This window comes from Myxine glutinosa, chromosome 7, assembly GCF_964187855.1.
Source record: "Myxine glutinosa chromosome 7, kmMyxGlut1.1, whole genome shotgun sequence".
NCBI classification, from domain to species: Eukaryota; Metazoa; Chordata; class Myxini; order Myxiniformes; family Myxinidae; genus Myxine; species Myxine glutinosa.
The window spans coordinates 184355480-184376651 of record NC_136267.1 but is presented as its reverse complement, the minus strand read 5'-3'; the positions used below and the strand labels follow the sequence as shown (position 1 = coordinate 184376651).

At 45.0% G+C, this 21172-nt stretch overlaps 1 protein-coding gene across 2 annotated transcripts in view; it reads left to right on the top strand.

Moving 5' to 3' along the window:
• Positions 1-21172, top strand: part of LOC137431883 (cadherin-13-like) — a 112487-nt gene that overhangs the window by 49452 nt on the left and 41863 nt on the right. For both annotated transcript variants that reach the window (XM_068123685.2, XM_068123684.2), the window contains exons 11-12: positions 2524-2775; positions 3090-3269. In XM_068123685.2, coding sequence (XP_067979786.2) covers positions 2524-2775; positions 3090-3269 — 432 coding nt within the window. The remainder of the gene's footprint in view (positions 1-2523; positions 2776-3089; positions 3270-21172) is intronic.

Sequence of the window (21172 nt, the reverse complement as noted above, 5' to 3'; positions counted from 1 at the left end):
TTTGTTTTTTAACGCTATCACTAAAATTGGTGAAGAATCATTTACAAAATTGTAGTATCTGGATCTAGATTTTCTCCAAAATTGAATCATGTCTTCCTTGTCATCCACCCAACCTCTCCACCAAATTTTGTCGAAATCCGTCCATAACGTTTTGAGATATCTTGCTGTATTTGGTTTTTAGCCTGGTCACTCAATAATGAAGAATCACTTAAAATATTCTCGTATCTGGATCCGAATCTTCACCAAAATTGAATCAATTCTTCCTTGTCATCCACCCAACCTTTCCACCAAATTTTGTCCGAATCCGTCCATAACTTTTAGAGATATCGTGCTATATTTGGTTTTTAACGCTATTACTAAAAATGGTGAAGAATCACTTAAAATATTTTGGTATCCAGATCCGAATCTTCACCAAAATTGAATAATTTCTTCCTTGTCACACACCCAATTTCTCCACCAAGTTTTGTCGAAATCCGTCCGTAACTTTTGGAGATATTGTGCTATATTTGTGGTTTTAACGCTATCACTAAAAATGGTGAAGAAGCACTTAAAATATTCTCGTATCCGGATCCGAATCTTCACCAAAATTGAATCAACTCTTCCTTGTCACACATCCAACTTCTCCACCAAGTTTTGTCGAAATCCGCCCATAACCTTTTGAGATATTGTGCTATATTTGTGTTTTTAACGCTCTCACTAAAAATGGTGAAGAATCATTTTAAAAATTGTAGTATCCAGATCCGAATCTTCACCAAAATTGAATCAACTCTTCCTTGTCACACACCCAACTTCTCCACCAAGTTTTGTCGAAATCCGCCCATAACCTTTTGAGATATTGTGCTATATTTGTGTTTTTAACGCTCTCACTAAAAATGGTGAAGAATCATTTAAAAAATTGTAGTATCCAGATTCGAATCTTCACCAAAATTGAATCAATTCCTCCTTGTCACACATCCAACTTCTCCACCAAGTTTTGTCGAAATCCGCCCATAACCTTTTGAGATATTGTGCTATATTTGTGTGTTCAACGCTCTCACTAAAAATGGTGAAGAATCATTTTAAAAATTGTAGTATCCAGATCCGAATCTTCACCAAAATTGAATCAATTCCTCCTTGTCACAACCCAACTTCTCCACCATGTTTTGTCGAAATCCGCCCATAACCTTTTGAGATATTGTGCTATATTTGTGTTTTTAACGCTCTCACTAAAAATGGTGAAGAATCATTTAAAAAATTGTAGTATCCAGATCCGAATCTTCACCAAAATTGAATCAATTCCTCCTTGTCACAACCCAACTTCTCCACCATATTTTGTCGAAATCCGCCCATAACCTTTTGAGATATTGTGCTATATTTGTGTTTTTAACACTCTCACTAAAAATGGTGAAGAATCATTTTAAAAATTGTAGTATCCAGATCTGGATCTTCACCAAAATTGAATCAATTCCTCCTTGTCACACACCCAACTTCTCCACCAAGTTTTGTCGAAATCCGCCCATAACCTTTTGAGATATTGTGCTATATTTGTGTTTTTAACGCTCTCACTAAAAATGGTGAAGAATCATTTAAAAAATTGTAGTATCCAGATCCGAATCTTCACCAAAATTGAATCAATTCCTCCTTGTCACAACCCAACTTCTCCACCATGTTTTGTCGAAATCCGCCCATAACCTTTTGAGATATTGTGCTATATTTGTGTTTTTAACGCTCTCACTAAAAATGGTGAAGAATCATTTAAAAAATTGTAGTATCCAGATCCGAATCTTCACCAAAATTGAATCAATTCCTCCTTGTCACAACCCAACTTCTCCACCATGTTTTGTCGAAATCCGCTCATAACCTTTTGAGATATTGTGCTATATTTGTGTTTTTAACGCTCTCACTAAAAATGGTGAAGAATCATTTTAAAAATTGTAGTATCCAGATCCGAATCTTCATCAAAATTGAATCAATTCCTCCTTGTCACACATCCAACTTCTCCACCAAGTTTTGTCGAAATCCGCCCATAACCTTTTGAGATAGTGTGCTATATTTGTGTTTTTAACGCTCTCACTAAAAATGGTGAAGAATCATTTTAAAAATTCTAGTATCCAGATCTGGATCTTCAACAAAATTGATTCAATTCTTCCTTGTCACACACCCAACTTCTCCACCAAATTTTGGCCGAATCCTTCCATAATTTGTTGAGATATCGTGTTCACAGAGCATCAGACAGACGGGTGAAACCATAACATCCGGTCCACCTTAATGTAAGAGCTAATCAATAATGTAAGAGGCAGTGACAATGAAGCTAAAGCGATGCTCAAATATTGCACACATTGCAATGTTATGGTGAACGAACGATAAAGTGACATGACTAAATACTGAATGTTAATTTTTTTATCAATTCAAATTTATATCCTTTAGTCGAGGGTTAGGGTTAGGGTTAGGGTTAGGGTTAGGGTTAGGGTTAGGGTTAGCCAAGGAATCGGTGAACACAGCTTGAGTAAATGTGCAAATGGCCCATTTGTAACCCACCCACAGCTGCAGACCCACCGTTGACCTCGACTGGCACCATATTAATGACGATAGTGGGAGAAAATCAGCACATGCCTTTCCTGCTCCACACCTCTTTCTGCCATGATGGGCACACTTGGCCTAATGGCTCTTACTCAGTGGCGGTTCTGCTGGTGGGTGTGGATCCCGACCCTCTTCCAAATGGTCCTCCTCTCTCCTTCAAACTGATCAAGAATCCACCTGCTGTCCCAGATCCCTGGGTCATTCATCGGGTCAATGGTTGGTTAACTCGAACAAACGTTTTTTTCCCCTTGTTCTTAAACATACCAGTGTTCTCCTTTTATATTTGAGTCGATTTATTCCTGAACATAACTTAACAAGTGAAGGTAGTGCTCGTAGTTGTTTCAATGACCGAAAATAGGTATACTTGTTCAAATACATGTTAACAAAGCTTGAATACAATCACATCGCAGATGAACCGTCCTTCCAAGAATTTGTAAAGTGCTTCAGTAGGAAATGTGTACTTGTACCATCTCATAACAATATGGTCTCCTTTCTAATTTCTACCATTTCTTGAAACACTTCCACATTAGGGACTTCGGCAATCCTGAGGCATGTCGGAGAAAAACCTCCTTGCCAAAGATTCAAGTTGCTTGCATTGGTCCAAGACCGCAAGGGTCTTGCTGGGCCCATCATCCCTGTCTACGTGAGACACTGTGATTGTGGAGGAATTGTGGGTGGTGGTCCACCACTCGGGTCACCCACGAAAAATGGTAAAGGGGCGTCACGTCATCCTGTATTTCGATTCATTCAAACTTTCGATAATTTTAAGAATCAACTCAACACGCAGTTATTTAAGACTGAGACTGCCAACTAACTACTCATTTGTGAAATCTTGCTTCGGTTCACATTAAATTGTATTGTTATATTTATGATTATTTTTATCTTTTCTGGTGGGTTATACTAAATGTTTCATCTTCATTTTCTAATTGGTGAAATTTAGCAGATGTAATTTCCCTTTGTTTAAAACTACATAGTTTACTTATCAATAATGTTTTTATCATTTTATGAAGTCATTCTTTGTGCATCATTTGTTTGTATTGTTCAGTTATCATGGTGTAGGTATAGTAGTCCAAAGGTAGGGATGGCGCAGGAAAGAAAATGGCCACCCCATCAAATATGTAGAAAATAATACATTGAAAAGCTACCGTAGAATGAAGTCGTAAGCCTTTAAAAGTCATACATACTGTTGCGGATCTCTCAAAGCCCGTCGACGTACAGAGGGGGGGGGGGGGGGGGGGGGGGGGTTAAACCCCTTTCCCCCCTCGGGTCTTCGAGTCCACGAGGCCGAGCCGCCACTCCCGTAGCTAGCGTGTGGAAGGGTATCGGGTCGATTCCACACGTACCTACGGTACCCACGCCGCCACAAAAATGGGGACTGGACCTCGCACAAGCCACGCTAATCGAATACGCCCGAGCGGTTTGCGTATCACATGACTCGTGCCGTTACTTTTATTGAACCCAATTGAGCGGTTTTATTCGTGCGATGCTAGGCCAATAGTGAAATGACGGGAACGATCAAATAGAAGAAAGAACATGGGTTTATTTACAACTATACAAGGATCAGCGTAAAGAGAAGCGACACAGAGCAGATGCTTAATCAGTCGTAACTTATCCCCAGACAAGGGCCCACTCACTCACGCAGGGAAAAGAAGGAAGGACAAGTTCGCGCTCCAAACGCGCCTTGGCGTCGGTCGCTCCCGGGCAGCTCGCCGGGCGTGGCCCTCGGATGTTCGGGGCACGTGTGCTGGGAGTGCAGGCAGGGAGATCGTGCGTCTGTGGCCCCGGAATGGATAGTCTTCACAAGCGCGTTATTCACAGCCGCAGAGCGCAGGGCACAAGGATCGTTCATGCACAGAGAGGCTATAACAAGCACCCGATTGCCTTCACTCGTGACTACAACGTCCCTTTCTCACTGGGACTTGGTCAATGGTACTCTGACACTCTGACACTTGGGGCACTCCCTCTCCGACTGAGGCGGGGGGGCCCGGGGCAGGGTTTTATGGCCCCGCCCCAGAGTCTTACCCGAATGTTCCAAGCCCCTCCTCTCGCTGCTTTTGTGAGCCACTCCCCTTGAGCTCTGATTGGCTGCTCGCCGCCTACCGGCCACTCCTTTGCAGCTCCTCCCTTCGGCCTTGCCAGACTTGTTCCAGGCCTAGCACGTGGCATTTTAGCCCAAAGAACACCTAACTCACTGGCCTGCTCAACGCATACTAACACAGGAAAGGAGACTACGCTTACATTTGCTATGAAATAACTGAATTAAAGCGAGGCTACATGTTGTGGTGCAACTACCTACGAGGGGGGTCATTCTTTATTCGCAAAAATACCTTTCATTCTCAAAGGTTTTCAGAACCAACACGACTGATAGACACACCGGAATTACCTCATCGCTAAAGTACGAAATCAAGAGATCACTAAATCATCACATTGTACTTTTTCTTTTTCTTTCATTCCTCAGCCAGACAAACATGCAATGACAATTATTCACACGGGAGTAAGTGACGTTAGCTCTGGGGTATTGCATTCGTACCATATTAAAGAAAAATCTTATGGAATAACCATAATTCTCTCACCGCTCCCTCCCAATCCCACCAAAAAAGCCCCAACAGAAACATGTCAGAAAAAAACACTAAAATAAGAAAACATGTTTTTTTTTGTTTGTTTTTTTTTGTTTGTTTTTGTACAGAATCGAGGCTCATGAAAGAGCAAACATTTATCACACAAAAAAATCAAACAGACACACAAAACATATAATAAGGGGAGCGGTAGACAAGCTGGGGAGAGAAGGGGACGCACACAAACACAACATTTGAGAGCAGAGACATCGTGAGATGTGTGGGAGGGATAGGGCTTGGGGGGGAGGAAGCGTGGGAAGGGGGGTGGGTGGGTGGAAGAAGCATAAAACACAAGGACACTGCAAGGACTTCCAGGAAAGAAGTTGGTATTTCATAAAAGTGGATCTGGCGTGAAATTAGCGGGGGTAGAAAAGATCAAGGTTTTGGATGGGGGAAGATAAGAGATGGTGGTGAACAGCTGTTTTAAAGACCTTGAGGGAGGAGTGGGATCGAAGGGAGTGAGGGAGTTTGTTCCAGAGGCGGGAGAAAAGAGGAATGAAGGAGTGAAGGTGAGCAGAGAGTCTTGATTTTGGCAGTTTAACCATAAGAGGGTTGCAGGCAGATCTTGTGCGACCTGGAGGAATATTTGGGGGACAGAGCCCAGAGGGAGCTGGGGGATCAAGGCCGGAGAAGAGTCGGTAGAAGACGGAAAGACCACCAACCTGCCTGCGGTGAGTAAGTGAAAGGCCCTCGGAGTTGGCTTCATCGCGGGAGATTCCAATGATTCTGAAATCATTGTTGGGATGTTGGGATGGAAACTCAAAAAACAAGCAAATAAGGTAGGAATTAAAACTCAATATACTACACCACAATATTTTTACGGATTGCCATCATGGCATGTTTTAACATTTTTTCGTCCCAATTCCACAACACATATAATACACAACGAGAGAGTTCATAGAACATGACACTCCATGCAGTGTTTAGGTATAATACTTCAATTTTAAATACACACACACACACACACACACACACACACACACACACACACACACACACACACACACACACACACACACACACACACACACACACACACACACACCACCCTTACACACTGGAATAAGGCAACGGTAAGTCGCAGGTCAGGAGATGGAAGCTTTAGGAGATGCATATAATACAGTGTCAATCGGCACCATATATAGATATATATATACATATATATATATATGTACAGTCACGTGAAAAAGTAAGTACACCCCATGTAAAGTTTTGACTTTTTCAACATATTTCAACATACAGCTATTTGATCTTCATTTCAACAATATTGATATAGATCTATATATATATATCTGTGCAGCGTCTGTCCTGTCCTGTGTTGTGTTGTGTTGTGTTGTCCTGTGTTGTGTTGTGTTGTGTTGTGTTGTGTTGTGTTGGGTTGGGTTGTGTTGTCCTGTGTTGTCACTGAACTTCTTTCTCAAACTTTTGTGAAATCGTACCAAACCTCTGGTATGCACATCTCTCTCCCGTCGGTATGTCCTAAAGGTATTTTTTTTGAAAAATTTTCCTAATTTTTTTTGGGAATTTTTTAGGGAACAATTTTTTTTTTCAACTTCAATTGTTTATAAAATGTGATATCACGTATATTACAAATACATTTGTGCAAAATAATTGTTTGAATTATGATTGGTTTAAACCATGACAAAACGGCACCTCGGGTACAGTCATTTATCTATATATCGACACATCTGGGCAGTGTCTGTGTTGTCACTTAACGACTCCCTCAAACTTTTGTTTCCGTGGTTGTGAAGTGTTTTTAACAACGTTGTGGTGGTTTTGAATCACGTGGTGGTGAGGTATTTTGAATTATGTGGTGGTGAGGTGTTTTAATATCACATGGTGGTGAGGTGTTTTTAAATCACATGGTGGTGAGGTGTTTTGAATTAATTGGTGGTGAGGTATTTATAATTACGTGGTGGTGAGGTGTTTTTAATTATGTGGTGGTGAGGTGTTTAGAATTAGTTGGCGATGAGGTGTTTTGAATTATGTGGTGGTGAGGTGTTTTGAATTATGTGGTGGTGAGGTGTTTTGAATTATGTGGTGGTGAGGTGTTTTGAATTATGTGGTGGTGAGGTATTTATAATTACGTGGTGGTGAGGTGTTTTTAATTATGTGGTGGTGAGGTGTTTAGAATTAGTTGGTGATGAGGTGTTTTGAATTACTTGGTGGTGAGGTGTTTTGAATTACTTGGTGGTGAAGTGTTTTGAATTATTTGGTGGTGAGGTGTTTTGAATTATTTGGTGGTGAGGTGTTTTGAATTACGTGGTGGTGAGGTGTAATCGTCCCAAACTTCCAGTCTGCACCTTCCCCTCCCCTATGTATGTGCTGAGGGGTTCTTTCTTGAAAAAAACATTCAACCTAAATCTTCAACCTAAATTGCCTATAAAAATGTAATATCACAAACACAACAAATACATTTGTGCAAAATAATTGTTTGTATTATGATTGGTGAAAATCATGACAACACAGCAACTCAGGTACAGTCATTATCCTCAGCTAAAATAAGCCCGTTCCTTAGTATCGACGCTTGGTGAGGCGAGCGTAGCGAGCCGAGCCAAGCTCGTACTATATATATATCTGTGCAGCGTCTGTCCTGTCCTGTGTTGTGTTGTCTTGTGTTGTGTTGTCACTGAACTAATTTCTCAAACTTTTGTGAAATCGTACCAAACTTCTGGTATGCACATATCTCTCCCGTCGGTATGTCCTAAGGGTATTTTTTTTTGAAAAAATTTCCAATTTTGTTTTTGTTTTTGGAATTTTTTCGGGAATTTTTGGTTTTTCAACTTCAATTGTTTGTAAAATGTGATATCACGTATATTACAAATACATTTGTGCAAAATAATTGTTTGAATTATGATTGGTTTAAACCAGGACAAATCGGCAACTCGGGTACAGTCATTTATCTATACTAGTGCCCGTTAATGAGGTCCTGCTCAACGCGTGCCTGTACTCAACATGAAGTTCCTCTCGGAAGAAATCGGTATCATCGTATCGAGCAAGGTTGCGATTGTCAAGGTGAGCCTGCTCAAGTCTCGCATGGTGTACGTCCTGATGGCGCAGGGCATCCCTTACTTGCCGGTCTTCTTGCTGGTGAGGGATTTCTTCTGCACGACGCCGTGCCTCGCGTCCAGTGGTGTCTGCCAAGCGAGCAGCTCGTTCTTCATCCGTTTCAGCTGCACGACGCCTTGCCATGCGCGTAGCGTCGCGTGTCAGGCGAGCAGCTCGTGCTTCCTCAGATTCCATAGCGCGAGCACGACACCTTGTCACGCGCGTAGCGTCGCGTGTCAGGCGAGCAGCTCGTGCTTCCTCAGATTCCATAGCGCGAGCACGACGCGCAGTTTCCTTCCTTCGCTCTCGTAAACGACGAATGGATTGGGGCATTGTGTTTAACTACAATCAATCTATAATATAGACAGTAAGTATATATATAGACAGTAAGTATAAGCCAGATACGACAGTATAGATAGATAAGAAAATAAGATAGTAGTAAGATACAATCGAGACAGTAAGTCGTCAATATCCGTAAGTCCGGAAGTTAAGTCCTCACTGTCCGGAAGGTCGCATATCGCAGTTACGATTAAATCGCAAATTAGTTTTATTGGCCAATTATTCTATTAGCGCCAACATATTTTGCCTTTTTGCTATTCCATCGCAAGGAGAAGCACAAAGAGAAGAGAAGAAAGAAAAATAAAACAAAAACCTTTCAAACCCCGAGGCAGAAACAACAAACACACAGGAGGTTCCTTCGCGCTAGCGTGACCGTACGTGCAAAAAAAAAAAAAACTTTCACCGTTGCTTCGGTCTTCGCTCTACCTTGAAAAGGCACATCCTCAGGTCCCCAGCAATATAGCTGGCAAGTTTCGATTAGATCAGACCAGTGGTTGTCGAGAAACAGCGGTCACAGACATACACACACACGCATTGTGTTTACAATTACTGGAATTATAGAGAGATAACAATAGGCCCCCTTCAAAATCCCCAATCTCTCTCTCCAAAACCGAAACTGGACACCTGCAGTCGAGGTTTCCTTCTGCCGATGATCTCCCCTGCTCGTTTCGTGGCCGCGTGCCGCGGCGCAGAGCGCCATTACGCACGTGGTCCAAGTTGGTGAAGAAGGGGGGAGGGGTGACCACAAGGCGGCGCCCGATGTATGTGTTTGCTAAATAAATGGCCATGACTTGGTAACCACTTGTCCGATTAATATGAAACCTTGAAAAGGCACATCCTCAGGTCCCCAGCAATATAGCTGGCAAGTTTCGATTAAATCAGACCAGTGGTTGTCGAGAAACAGCGGTCACAGACACACAGACACAGAGATTACTGGAATTATAGAGAGATATCTACACATCTGGGCAGTGTCTGTGTTGTCACTTAACGACTCCCTCAAACTTTGGTTTCCGTGGTTGTGAAGTGTTTTTAATGACGTTGTGGTGGTGAGGTGTTTTTAAATCACATGGTGGTGAGGTGTTTTGAATTACGTGGTGGTGAGGTATTTATAATTACATGGTGGTGAGGTATTTTGAATTACGTGGTGGTGAGGTATTTTTAATTACGTGGTGGTGAGGTGTTTTGAATTACTTGGTGGTGAGGTGTTTTTAAATGACGTGGTGGTGAGGTGTTTTAAATTTCGTGGCTGTGAGGTGTTTTTATTACGTGTTTTATGGCTGTGAGGTGTTTTTATTACGTGTTTTCTGGCCGTGAGGTGTTTTTATTACGTGTTTTATGGCTGTGAGGTGTTTTTATTACGTGTTTTATGGCTGTGAGGTGTTTTCAATTTCGTGGTGGTGAGGTGTTTTTAATTTCGTGGTGGTGAGGTGTTTTTATAACGTGTTTTATGGCTGTGATGTGTTTTTATTATGTGTTTTCTGGCTGTGAGGTGTTTTTATTACGTGTTTTATGGCTGTGAGGTGTTTTTATTACGTGTTTTATGGCTGTGAGGTGTTTTCAATTTCGTGGTGGTGAGGTGTTTTTAATTTCGTGGTGGTGAGGTGTTTTTATAACGTGTTTTATGGCTGTGAGGTGTTTTAAATTACTTGGTGGTGAGGTGTTTTTAATTACGTGGTGGTGAGGTGTTTTGAATTATGTGGTGGTGAGGTGTTTTGAATTACGTGGTGGTGAGGTGTAATCGTCCCAAACTTCCAGTCTGCACCGACCCCTCCCCTATGTATGTGCTGAGGGGTTCTTTCTTGAAAAAAAGCATTCAACCTAAATCTTCAACGTAAATTTTTTATAAAAATGTAATATCACAAACACAACAAATACATTTGTGCAAAATAATTGTTTGTATTATGATTGGTGAAAATCATGATAACACAGCAACTCAGGTATAGAGGGGTCAATATATGGTTGAACCCCAAAAAAAATTGATACAAAAGGTTTTTCAATGGATTCTGTCACCATTGGGCATGCTAAATAACATACTAAAAATCTAGTAACATCTGACTTCCGGAAAGGGGTCATTTTCAAGATGGCGTCCAAGATGGCCGCCGGGAGCTTAAAATGGCCATATCTCAATTATTATTCAACCTAGAAAGGTGGTTTTGGTGTCTAACTCTAGGTTTTAGGGCCCAAGGAATCCAATTGAATCAATAAAATTACCATCAGTTAATTATTTATTGACAAGTCCAAGATGGCATCCCAAGGTGACATCCTGATCCACTAAATTGGCTCTGTCGAATAGTAGTCAACCTAGAGAGATATTTCAGTGTGTATACCTAGGTTTAAGGCACCCAGGAAATCATCAAAATTACTTAAATAAGCACAAAGTAATCAGGTAATCCAGTAAGCCAGGTTTACCAGCCCATTAGGCATTTGTTGTCTTATACAGTTAGTCGCTATTCATCGTCATCCTCTGACTCACCAGCTAATGAACCAAGTGTGTGTTTCAGATTGGAGATAAGAGTGTAATGTGTCTCCACCACTGCCACCTGTGACTCCAGTCCACAGTATTCAGTGATCATTGCAGACAAAGGTTTGTACAAAGCTTGAGAGGTTATGGCAAGGGACAGACTATTTTATATTGGGGAGGGGGGGGGGGGGAAGGGGGGACTGAAAAATCTGACAAACAATTTATTTTCATCTCAAAAGGAATAAGTATATTATTTGGTTTCCCATAGTTTTGTCCCACTTATGTCAAGAATGAACGCTGCTCCAGACAGTCTCTTGAAGGTCATTCATTGTAACTGCTCCACTGCCTGCAAGACACTCCGCTGCTCTTGTAGACGATATGGACTACCATTTACTACTGCCTGTGGACCGTGCCAACTTGAAGAATGTGACAATCCACATAACAAGTTTCTTCAGGAGGAGTCGGAGGATGACGATGAATAGCGACTAACTGTATAAGACAACAAATGCCTAATGGGCTGGTAAACCTGGCTTACTGGATTACCTGATTACTTTGTGCTTATTTAAGTAATTTTGATGATTTCCTGGGTGCCTTAAACCTAGGTATACACACTGAAAAAATCTCTCTAGGTTGACTACTATTCGACAGAGCCATTTTAGTGGATCAGGATGTCACCTTGGGATGCCATCTTGGACTTGTCAATAAATAATTAACTGATGGTAATTTTATTGATTCAATTGGATTCCTTGGGCCCTAAAACTTAGGGTTAGACACCAAAACCACCTTTCTAGGTTGAATAATAATTGAGATATGGCAATTTTAAGCTCCTGGCGGCCATCTTGGACGCCATCTTGAAAATGACCCCTTTCCGGAAGTCAGATGTTACTAGATTTTTAGTATGTTATTTAGCACGCCCAATGGTACCACAATCCATTGCAAAACCTTTTGTATCAATTTTTTGGGGGTTAGATGAGTTTTTTTCATATATTGACCCTACTAGTACAGTCATTATCCTCAGCTAAAATAAGCCTGTTCCTCAGTAACGACGCGCGAGCCGAGCCGAGCTCGTATATATATATATACATACATATATAAACATATATACATACACATATAAACATGTTGTTACGGATCTCAACGTCGGCCCCTTTTCCCCTTACCAAGGGGGAATTAATCCCCTTGTTTATGACTGACCGACGTGAGTCTTGAAGTTGCCCAGCTCCCTCCGGAGAGGAAGGTGAGCAACCCCGTTCGCGACCGCGGACAAGATGTTAATTGCCGAGCGGATTAGCAGCCGCGGCACGAACCATTAGCAAGTAACTAGACCCGATTCTTAAACGTTGGCCAAATCGTGCCACAGGTATCCAATGGGGAAATCACTAAAACGAAACGGATGTAAAGGAAAGAAGGCAAGGTAGGAAGAACAAATATAATTTATTACTAATATTTACACAATCAAAGGAACCAAGGAGAAGGAAAGATACGAAAATAAAGACAGAAGGATGGAAGGATCAGAAGACACAGTGCAATACTAACTTATCTAAACAGGCTTAACTTAAACCCCAGGACAACATAAAGGACGGACGACAATCAGACTTACATGGGGAATGATGATAGGAATGAATGGCTGGAAGGGGAGGAAGGTTCAGTTGGAGCTTGCTCCCGCACGGGACGTCAGGCTCGACCTCGACCTCGACGGCCACCGATGCCACCGATCCCACAGCAACCTGGTTCCCGCGTAGCAGCGGGTCGAAGCTGCGTGTCACAGGGGGGCTGGACTACGGAGGTCTCAAAGCTGCGGTTTGTTCAGCTGCAGTGGACCCCTTTTGGTGAACTCATCTCTCTCCTTGGACTCAACTCACAGCTCCTCCTCCACTGAACTCAACTTCACTCTCACAGCTCCTCCTCCACTGAACTCAACTCAACTCTGGTGGACTGCGGTGGGAGGCTCCGGGCGACGGGTTTTATAGCGCCACACCCTGGAACGTTCGCGAAACTGCCCGATCGTTCTCTCTCCGCCCTCTCAAGCCAAACCCCTCGTGCTTGGTTGGTTGATCGGGGCTGGCTCACTCCTCCTTCCTATGACGAGGTGGAGACACGCCTTTCTTCTCCGAACTGACCGCGTGCTCAATGGAGGGCGAATGCAATTGGCAATGCGAATCGCGATGGTGATGCCAATAACCCCATCCAAAGCTACTGGCATTTTGAAGAGGCCATGGGGGGTGTCGGAGGGACCTATCTTATGTCACCTGATGCAATGCAGAGTCAACTAATGGAAAACACAGCCTTAAACTAATACACATAATAAGGAAATAACTATTTAGAAGGGTATATGGTGGCCTACGTGCATGCGATGGATTAAATAAGGGGGCGACCTATGATCTTTACACTTAACAGAGGTATTTACAAGAATTACTTACATTACTAAGGGTGCTATTTACAAACATTACACAGGATTCTCAAATCCGCAACACTGCACCCTCATCCCCCAGGCACGTCCCGGGCCTATAAAACTTAACTTAGTGTGGCACGTAGGTTTAATTCCCTCTACAATTAACCTGACCCTGAGTGCGACAGTTTTAAAACACAAATAAGTATGTCCCCCTGCTGCATTGCACCCTATCTAACAGATTCACGCCCACAGGATAACCGAATTGCGGAATGGTTCTCAAACTACACATGAACGGTGGGGAGCATTATTTACAAGTGACGTTACTTTGATTATTTACAAAACTAACCCAGGACCTGTGATTGTTCTTTTGGGGGGGGGGGGGGGGGGGGAGACAGCCTGCGCTGCATCGACACACCAGCACCAATTATCATCAAAGCACCATAAAGCACCAAAACGCACCGGAGTGCACAGTCACCATAGTTCAAACAAAAATAAACAAACCCTGCTGGTGGTCTTGCTCTTTGGCTCCCTCTGCTGGCCATTGTTCTTCCTGATGTTGTCAACTTGTTCTTCTTGCTGGCGGCCGATTTGGACATAATAAAAAGCACAAAACGTGTCCACTTTTTATTTATGGCCCACAGGGGCCGACTAGGGGTGGTTCACCTGTGTGGCATAGGTGCCACGTCACCGAGGTCCGCAAGCAAGATCCTGGGACATCGTGGCCGGTCCCAGCAGAGGGGCCATGCCCCAACCCGTGGGGTCCATGAGTGGTGCTCAGCCACAGACATGTGGTCCATAAGTGGTGCATCGATGCAGGCAGCTGGTTGCGGGGGTTCGGGCACACAATGGCGGACTCCCGCACGCTCCCCTCGGTGCCCAGAGAGCACGATCCATGGGTCGGGGAAGGAAGACAGAGAGGGCAGGTTAGCGAGGTGTAAGGTCACAAGGGTACACATCAATAAAGGCAATGCAAGGTGAGGTGCGTCTGGAGACTGAGCGGAGAAAAGCTCGTCCCTACCGTACATCACCCCCCCGTTACCTGTTCTACCCTTGCCCCTTACCCCCGTATGTACAAAAATCTACACCCTTACCAATTCGTCACTACTGTCTCGTCTTCCCCATATTTCCCCTAATACCAAATTCGTCATAATCCCATTGTTTAAATTTGCCATCACCAATTCATCATCAATCCTCATAAGGAGGGAGAGATGGAACATCAGTTCAATGTCTCACCCACGTCATGATGCGTCTCATCTTATCCAAACATTTGCACAAAAAATAATAAAAAACATGGCATGGTGTGGCGTTACATCACCCCAGGTGAGTGGATGTAGATGGTGCAAGGAGCTTTCAATCCTAACTATCCTCTTAAATGACATTAACACACTTTACACTACCCGGGGTCTTTCCCTGCCAATCCATTGGCCATCTTACTCTATGCGGTTTTAAGAACCAAATTCCCATTGACCAAACTGTGGTGCTTCCTCAATTTGGGGTCTCACTCCCCCGATTCAACTCCCTGTGCCTTTGCACAATTTCAGGACTGGGTCGTGTGGCTCTCCCAGCAAGTATACCCACCTGCACACCTCCACCACTGCAGTTGCCTCCGAGCTTACCTGCTCCTTACCCTAACCTATCTACGTGGGGAAGGCCCTTTGGCGCTCTCCCCACTCGGTGCCCTCTGGCACTGGGCTACCCGGGTCCGTCCTCCGGATCCTCGGGCCCCATCCACAACTCTAACGGCTCCCAGAGCCCACCTTTGGCCTCACCTGGCCGACATCCTCACAGTGGCGGAGTGCCCATTTAACTATACACACTAACAGGCCACACGCCCAGCTATTTCCACGTCACTAATGCACCCATCCAAACACCATTCTTCCACCACGCACCACAGATGCCAATATCCAACCACAATTTACCTACTCCCTTTACCTAACTCTTAAACTACCCTCCCCGGGTATTCGTGATGGGGTCCATCCTCCCCATACACACCTTCGCACCATCCACTCCACTCCACAGTTTTCACCATACTCCCTCCACACCATCCATTCCATACTCCATATATTCCATACTCCATGTATTCCACACAACCATGCTCACCTGTATTGGCACACCTGTGCAATCACTCCTACTGGTGCTTCCTGCACCCTCCTTCCTCCCAGGCTCATTTGCTCAACACAACACTCAATCACTATTACTCACTCATACACTGCTCCATATACCTGTTCACTTGCACACCTGTGCAATCACACCTGGTGCTTCCTGCACCCTCCTTCCTCCCAGGCTTCTTCCATCATTCCATACAATGCACAACCACAATTGTTCCTCATGCACTGCTCCATACACTTCCACGCTCAATACAACTCACAATCACCTCACACTTTCCACAATTTGCTACTGAATACACCTTCAATTCTCAAACACACGGCATCATCTGATCTGACTACTCCCTTCTGAAACTCGCGCTTCCCAGTCGCCCCTTATATTATCGCGCTCCCTCGTCATTATAACCCAAACTAATCTACCTACGTCCCCACTACAGGTGGAATGTCGCTACTTACCTCTACCGTTACCTATGGTCATCTTCTCTAGATCCCTATCATTTTATCCGAACCCTCCCTCGGCGAGCTTGCACTGCCATAAACCCCATAAAACTATAGCTCATGTGCCCCATATGATGTGAGGGATGGCAGAGTTGCCATCCCATCACATCGGGCATCTTCCACTATCAATTTGGCTCATCCAATTCCAACCAATCAAAATTTGCCAATCACTGCCAATCGTTCTACCAATCATCAATCTGCCAATCAAATTTTGCCAATCACAAATTCCCTATCCCTACCAAATGTCCTTTAACTTGAGCCTCGGTGCGTCTTTACATTTTCAAAGCCCGGCTTCGCGGAGCCGAGCAATGAATGCGGGTGGTTTGTTGCCGGCGGTTGGATTCGTCCGGCATTCGGTGCAGGGAAGGGGGCTTACTCGGGCCGAGATTCCACGCACCATCTCGGCACGGAGCCTTCCGATGGCCCGATCTCGCCCTGCCGGAATGCCTCAACCACCAGGGGTCGCCGTGCCGACCCTTCCTACCGGGCCGCCCGCTCCGCTTAGCGGAGCACAGACGCGACCATTTAGAGCGAGGCCCGGTGTGGATCCCGCACGGCGGTTCTTTCAAAACCGCCGTGGTTACGATCCCCGCTGGTTCCCGCTGCACACAAAGCCCGGCACGAACCAAGGGCTCGCTTCGGCTAAAAGTCGACCTAACCGCTATCCCGTTTAGCGTCGATGCTTCACTTGCATGCTCACACCCCGCGTTCCGTCCCTTATTCACACATCCAGGTGTCTCCATGCACTCCGTCATTGCACCTTCTCTTACACATCCCCCAGGTACACTCATTATGCTCCCAGACGTCGTCACAGACCTGACCACCGCACACCTTGGCACACACTCGTCATTCGCACACCTCATCAACACACCTCTTTGCGCCCACTCCTCGGTCACATCCTCTGTGACAACCACGGGTGTGCACTCATCGGCACACCCAATCACCTGCTTCACTACCAACTCAAGTGTGCATTCCCACACGCGCTCGACCATTCCAGGTGTGCATCCTTTCATTCCAGGTGTACATTCTCTCTCACCTGCTACAACCAACTCGTGCTCTGTGTCACTCTCACTACTCTCACCACCACACTCGGTCGCGCATTCACCCTTACTCTTGACAGCGCCCTATGTAATCATGCACTCCTCTGTTACACACCTTTCTCACGCATCCGTCGCACACTCTCCCGTTACGCCCTCCGTAACACTCACCACAGGTGTGCACTCTTCCGTTACACCCCCTGTAACACTCCCCATCACGCGCTTCCATGTGCCCCCCCGCACACGCGCCACGACCAACTCACTCTCGACAGCACACTCACTCCTCGGCGCGCATTTTTTCCTCACACACCCCATAGTCGGACATCCTCGCACACCTCCTCCTTCACACTCTGTACCTGTCGCACACCTTACCAGCGGCCTCTCATGAACACCCAGGTCTAAACCAACACCCAAGCTGACTGAATCTCCCCTCACACCATATACATTTCCGAGAATATCGCCACTCATCTCGGCACCTCGTCTTCGCTCCTCCTCCGCCACCTGCAAACTCTTTATTTGGTCAGTAAGTACATCATCACGATTTGAGCACAGACCTTGTACATATTCCATCACCTCCTCCTTTATCTCTCTCTTAGTTTCCCCCGTCTCTTCTTAATTTCACTCACCCCCTCTTCCACATCCTCTAATTTTTGCTTCACCTCTTTCATTTCCCGGTGTGCCCCCTCAATTTCTTCCTCTAATGCCACCTTGATCGTTTCTATGTGCGTCCTCACCCCCCGTTCTTTCGTCTCCATTGCCTCTGTTACCTCGTCCAACCTCTTTGTCAACCCCTCATGTACCATCTGACATTCCCTCTTCGTCGCTACCAGTGCCTTTTTTTATTTCTTTCTGCGTCGCCTTTAACCCCCCGATTATCGCAGTGTTCTTTTCCACTTGCTCCCCTAATTCCTTCTGTCCCACCGTCAGCTGTTCTACTCCCCTCGTCAGATCCTCTATGCCCCCCTGTAACCTAGCCGTACTATTTCTCACCTCTTTCTCCATACGCTCCTCACCTCGCTTGACCTCCTCGCGTACCCCCGCGACCTCCTCGCCCACACCTCATCTGATCTCCTCCCCCATTTCTCCCATCTCTTTGGTAGCTGCTGCCCTCATCTGTTCCAAATCATTCCTCTGGGCATCCAATTTGGTTTCTAACCCGATTTTCACCTCTTCTATCTGATCTCCCATCTGTTTAATTTCCCGGGCGGATTGCTCCCCTATTTCCCTCAATTTGCCTTCCATAGTGTTTTCTAACCCCCCTAACCCATTCTTCACCCCCTCCATCTGGTTCTCCTGGGCAGCCATTCTATTTTCCAACCCCGTTAACCCCTCCTTCATTTCCCAAATTTGATTACCCATGTCCTCTAGTTGGCCCCCCAATTTACCTTCGAGCCCCCCGATTTGGCTTCCCATATCATTTCTCAATTCCCCGATTTGGTTTTCTAATCCCCCAAATTTATTGTCTAAACCCTCCAATTTGCTGTCTAACTTCCCAATTTGGGACTAGTACCCCTTGCTTCGTCCCTCATTGCCCCCATTTGGCCCCCCATTGCTCCCATTTGGCCTCCCAGTTTCTCACTCATTCTGTTTTCCATTCGTTCCATTTCTGCCCTTGATTTGTCCCCCAACTCGGCCATAAGGGCCCTTATTTGCTCCATGAATAGGCCCCAGTCCATCAGCAGCGCTGCTACGGTCACGGGCACGGCGACATTTGGTGCCGCTGCAACCCCGTGCGCGAGGGCGCTATCTTGTGCGCCTGAAACCTCTGCAACCACATCCTCATTTCTCTCCTCCTCCATTATTACTCCCACCTCCTCCCTGGGGTCCTGGGTTGATTCTAACCCCTCTTCTAACTCACCCACCAGCATCCGATCGCCTTGACTATCCATGGCACGATTTTAAATTTAGGATGTTAAATAAAATAAAATATTGGGCCACTCGTAATTTCGAGTGCGTTAAGCGCACTTCAGGTCCGAATCTCGCTCCTGACACCAATTGTTACGGATCTCAACGTCGGCCCCTTTTCCCCTTACCAAGGGGGAATTAATCCCCTTGTCTATGACTGAGCGACGTGAGTCCTGAAGTTTCCCAGCTCCCTCCGGAGAGGCAGGTGAGCAACCCCGTTCGCGACCGCGGACAAGATGTTAATTGCCGAGCGCATTAGCAGCCGTGGCACGAACCATTAGCAAGTAACTAGACCCGATTCTTAAACGTTGGCCAAATCGTGCCACAGGTATCCAATGGGGAAATCACTAAAACGAAACGGATGTAAAGGAAAGAAGGCAAGGTAGGAAGAACAAATATAATTTATTACTAATATTTACACAATCAAAGGAACCAAGGAGAAGGAAAGATACGAAAATAAAGACAGAAGGATGGAAGGATCAGAAGACACAGTGCAATACTAACTTATCTAAACAGGCTTAACTTAAACCCCAGGACAACATAAAAGACGGACGACAATCAGACTTACACGGGGAATGATGATAGGAATGAATGGCTGGAAGGGGAGGAAGGTTCAGTTGGAGCTTGCTCCCACACGGGACGTCGGGCTCGACCTCGACGGCCACCGATGCCACCGATCCCACAGCAATCTGGTTCCCGCGTAGCAGCGGGTCGAAGCTGCGTGTCACAGGGGGGCTGGACTACGGAGGTCTCAAAGCTGCGGTTTGTTCAGCTGCGGTGGACCCCTTTTGGTGAACTCATCTCTCTCCTTGGACTCAACTCACAGCTCCTCCTCCACTGAACTCAACTTCACTCTCACAGCTTCTCCTCCACTGAACTCAACTCAACTCTGGTGGACTGCGGTGGGAGGCTCCGGGCGACAGGTTTTATAGCGCCACACCCTGGAACGTTCGCTAAACTGCCCGATCGTTCTCTCTCCGCCCTCTCAAGCCAAACCCCTCGTGCTTGGTTGGTTGATCGGGGCTGGCTCACTCCTCCTTCCTATGACGAGGTGGAGACACGCCTTTCTTCTCCGAACTGACCACGTGCTCAATGGAGGGTGAATGCAGTTGGCAATGCGAATCGCGATGGTGATGCCAATAACCCCATCCAAAGTTACTGGCATTTTGAAGAGGCCATGGGGGGTGTCGGAGGGACCTATATTATGTCCTCTGATGCAATGCAGAGTCAACTAATGGGAAACACAGCCTTAAACTAATACACATAATAAGGAAATAACTATTTAGAAGGGTATATGGTGGCCTACGTGCATGCGATGGATTAACTAAGGGGACGACCTATGATCTTTACACTTAACGGAGGTATTTACAAGAATTACTTACATTACTAAGGGTGCTATTTACAAACATTACACAGGATTCTCAAATCCGCAACAATATATACATACATATATAAACATATATACATACATATATACATACATATATAAACATATATACATACATATATACATACATATATAAACATTCATATATATATATATATATATACACACAACAGCAACAACAACAAATACATACATATATATTTATACATACATAAACATATATACATACATATTGTTATGAATTTGGGGTAGGGGGGAATATATAGAATCAGGTAGATCTGCATCGGTATTATGCTTCGTCTTTTGTGGGTAGCTCGAACCACCTTGATGTAAATAAGTAGAGGACCTGTCTAGACCGAATGTCAGATTAAGTGTGTACCTGTGATCATACGAGGATGATCCGGTGATAAATAGTTCTAGGAATCTCGGGGATATGGATAAGACTCCATTGTATGTGAAACCTGTGATCTCCCCTTTGTCCCTTATGGCAACACACTCATGGACACATAGCTAGGCCCTTAGCTGCACATGTTAATTAAATACCCCTTACAATTTATTTATTTATTTATTTATTTTTTGGATACAGAATCGAGGCTCGTGAAAGAGCTAACATTTATCACACAAATAAATCAAACAGACAAACAAAATATATAAAAAGAGGGAGTGGTAGACAAGATGGGGAGAGAAGGGGAAGCACACAAACACAACATTTGAGAGCAGGGACATCGGGAGATGTGTGGGAGGGAGAGGGCTTGGGGGGAGGAGGCGTGGGAAGGGGTAGGGGGGAGGGGGGAGTAAGGTATTTACAATGACTGACGATTAAAAC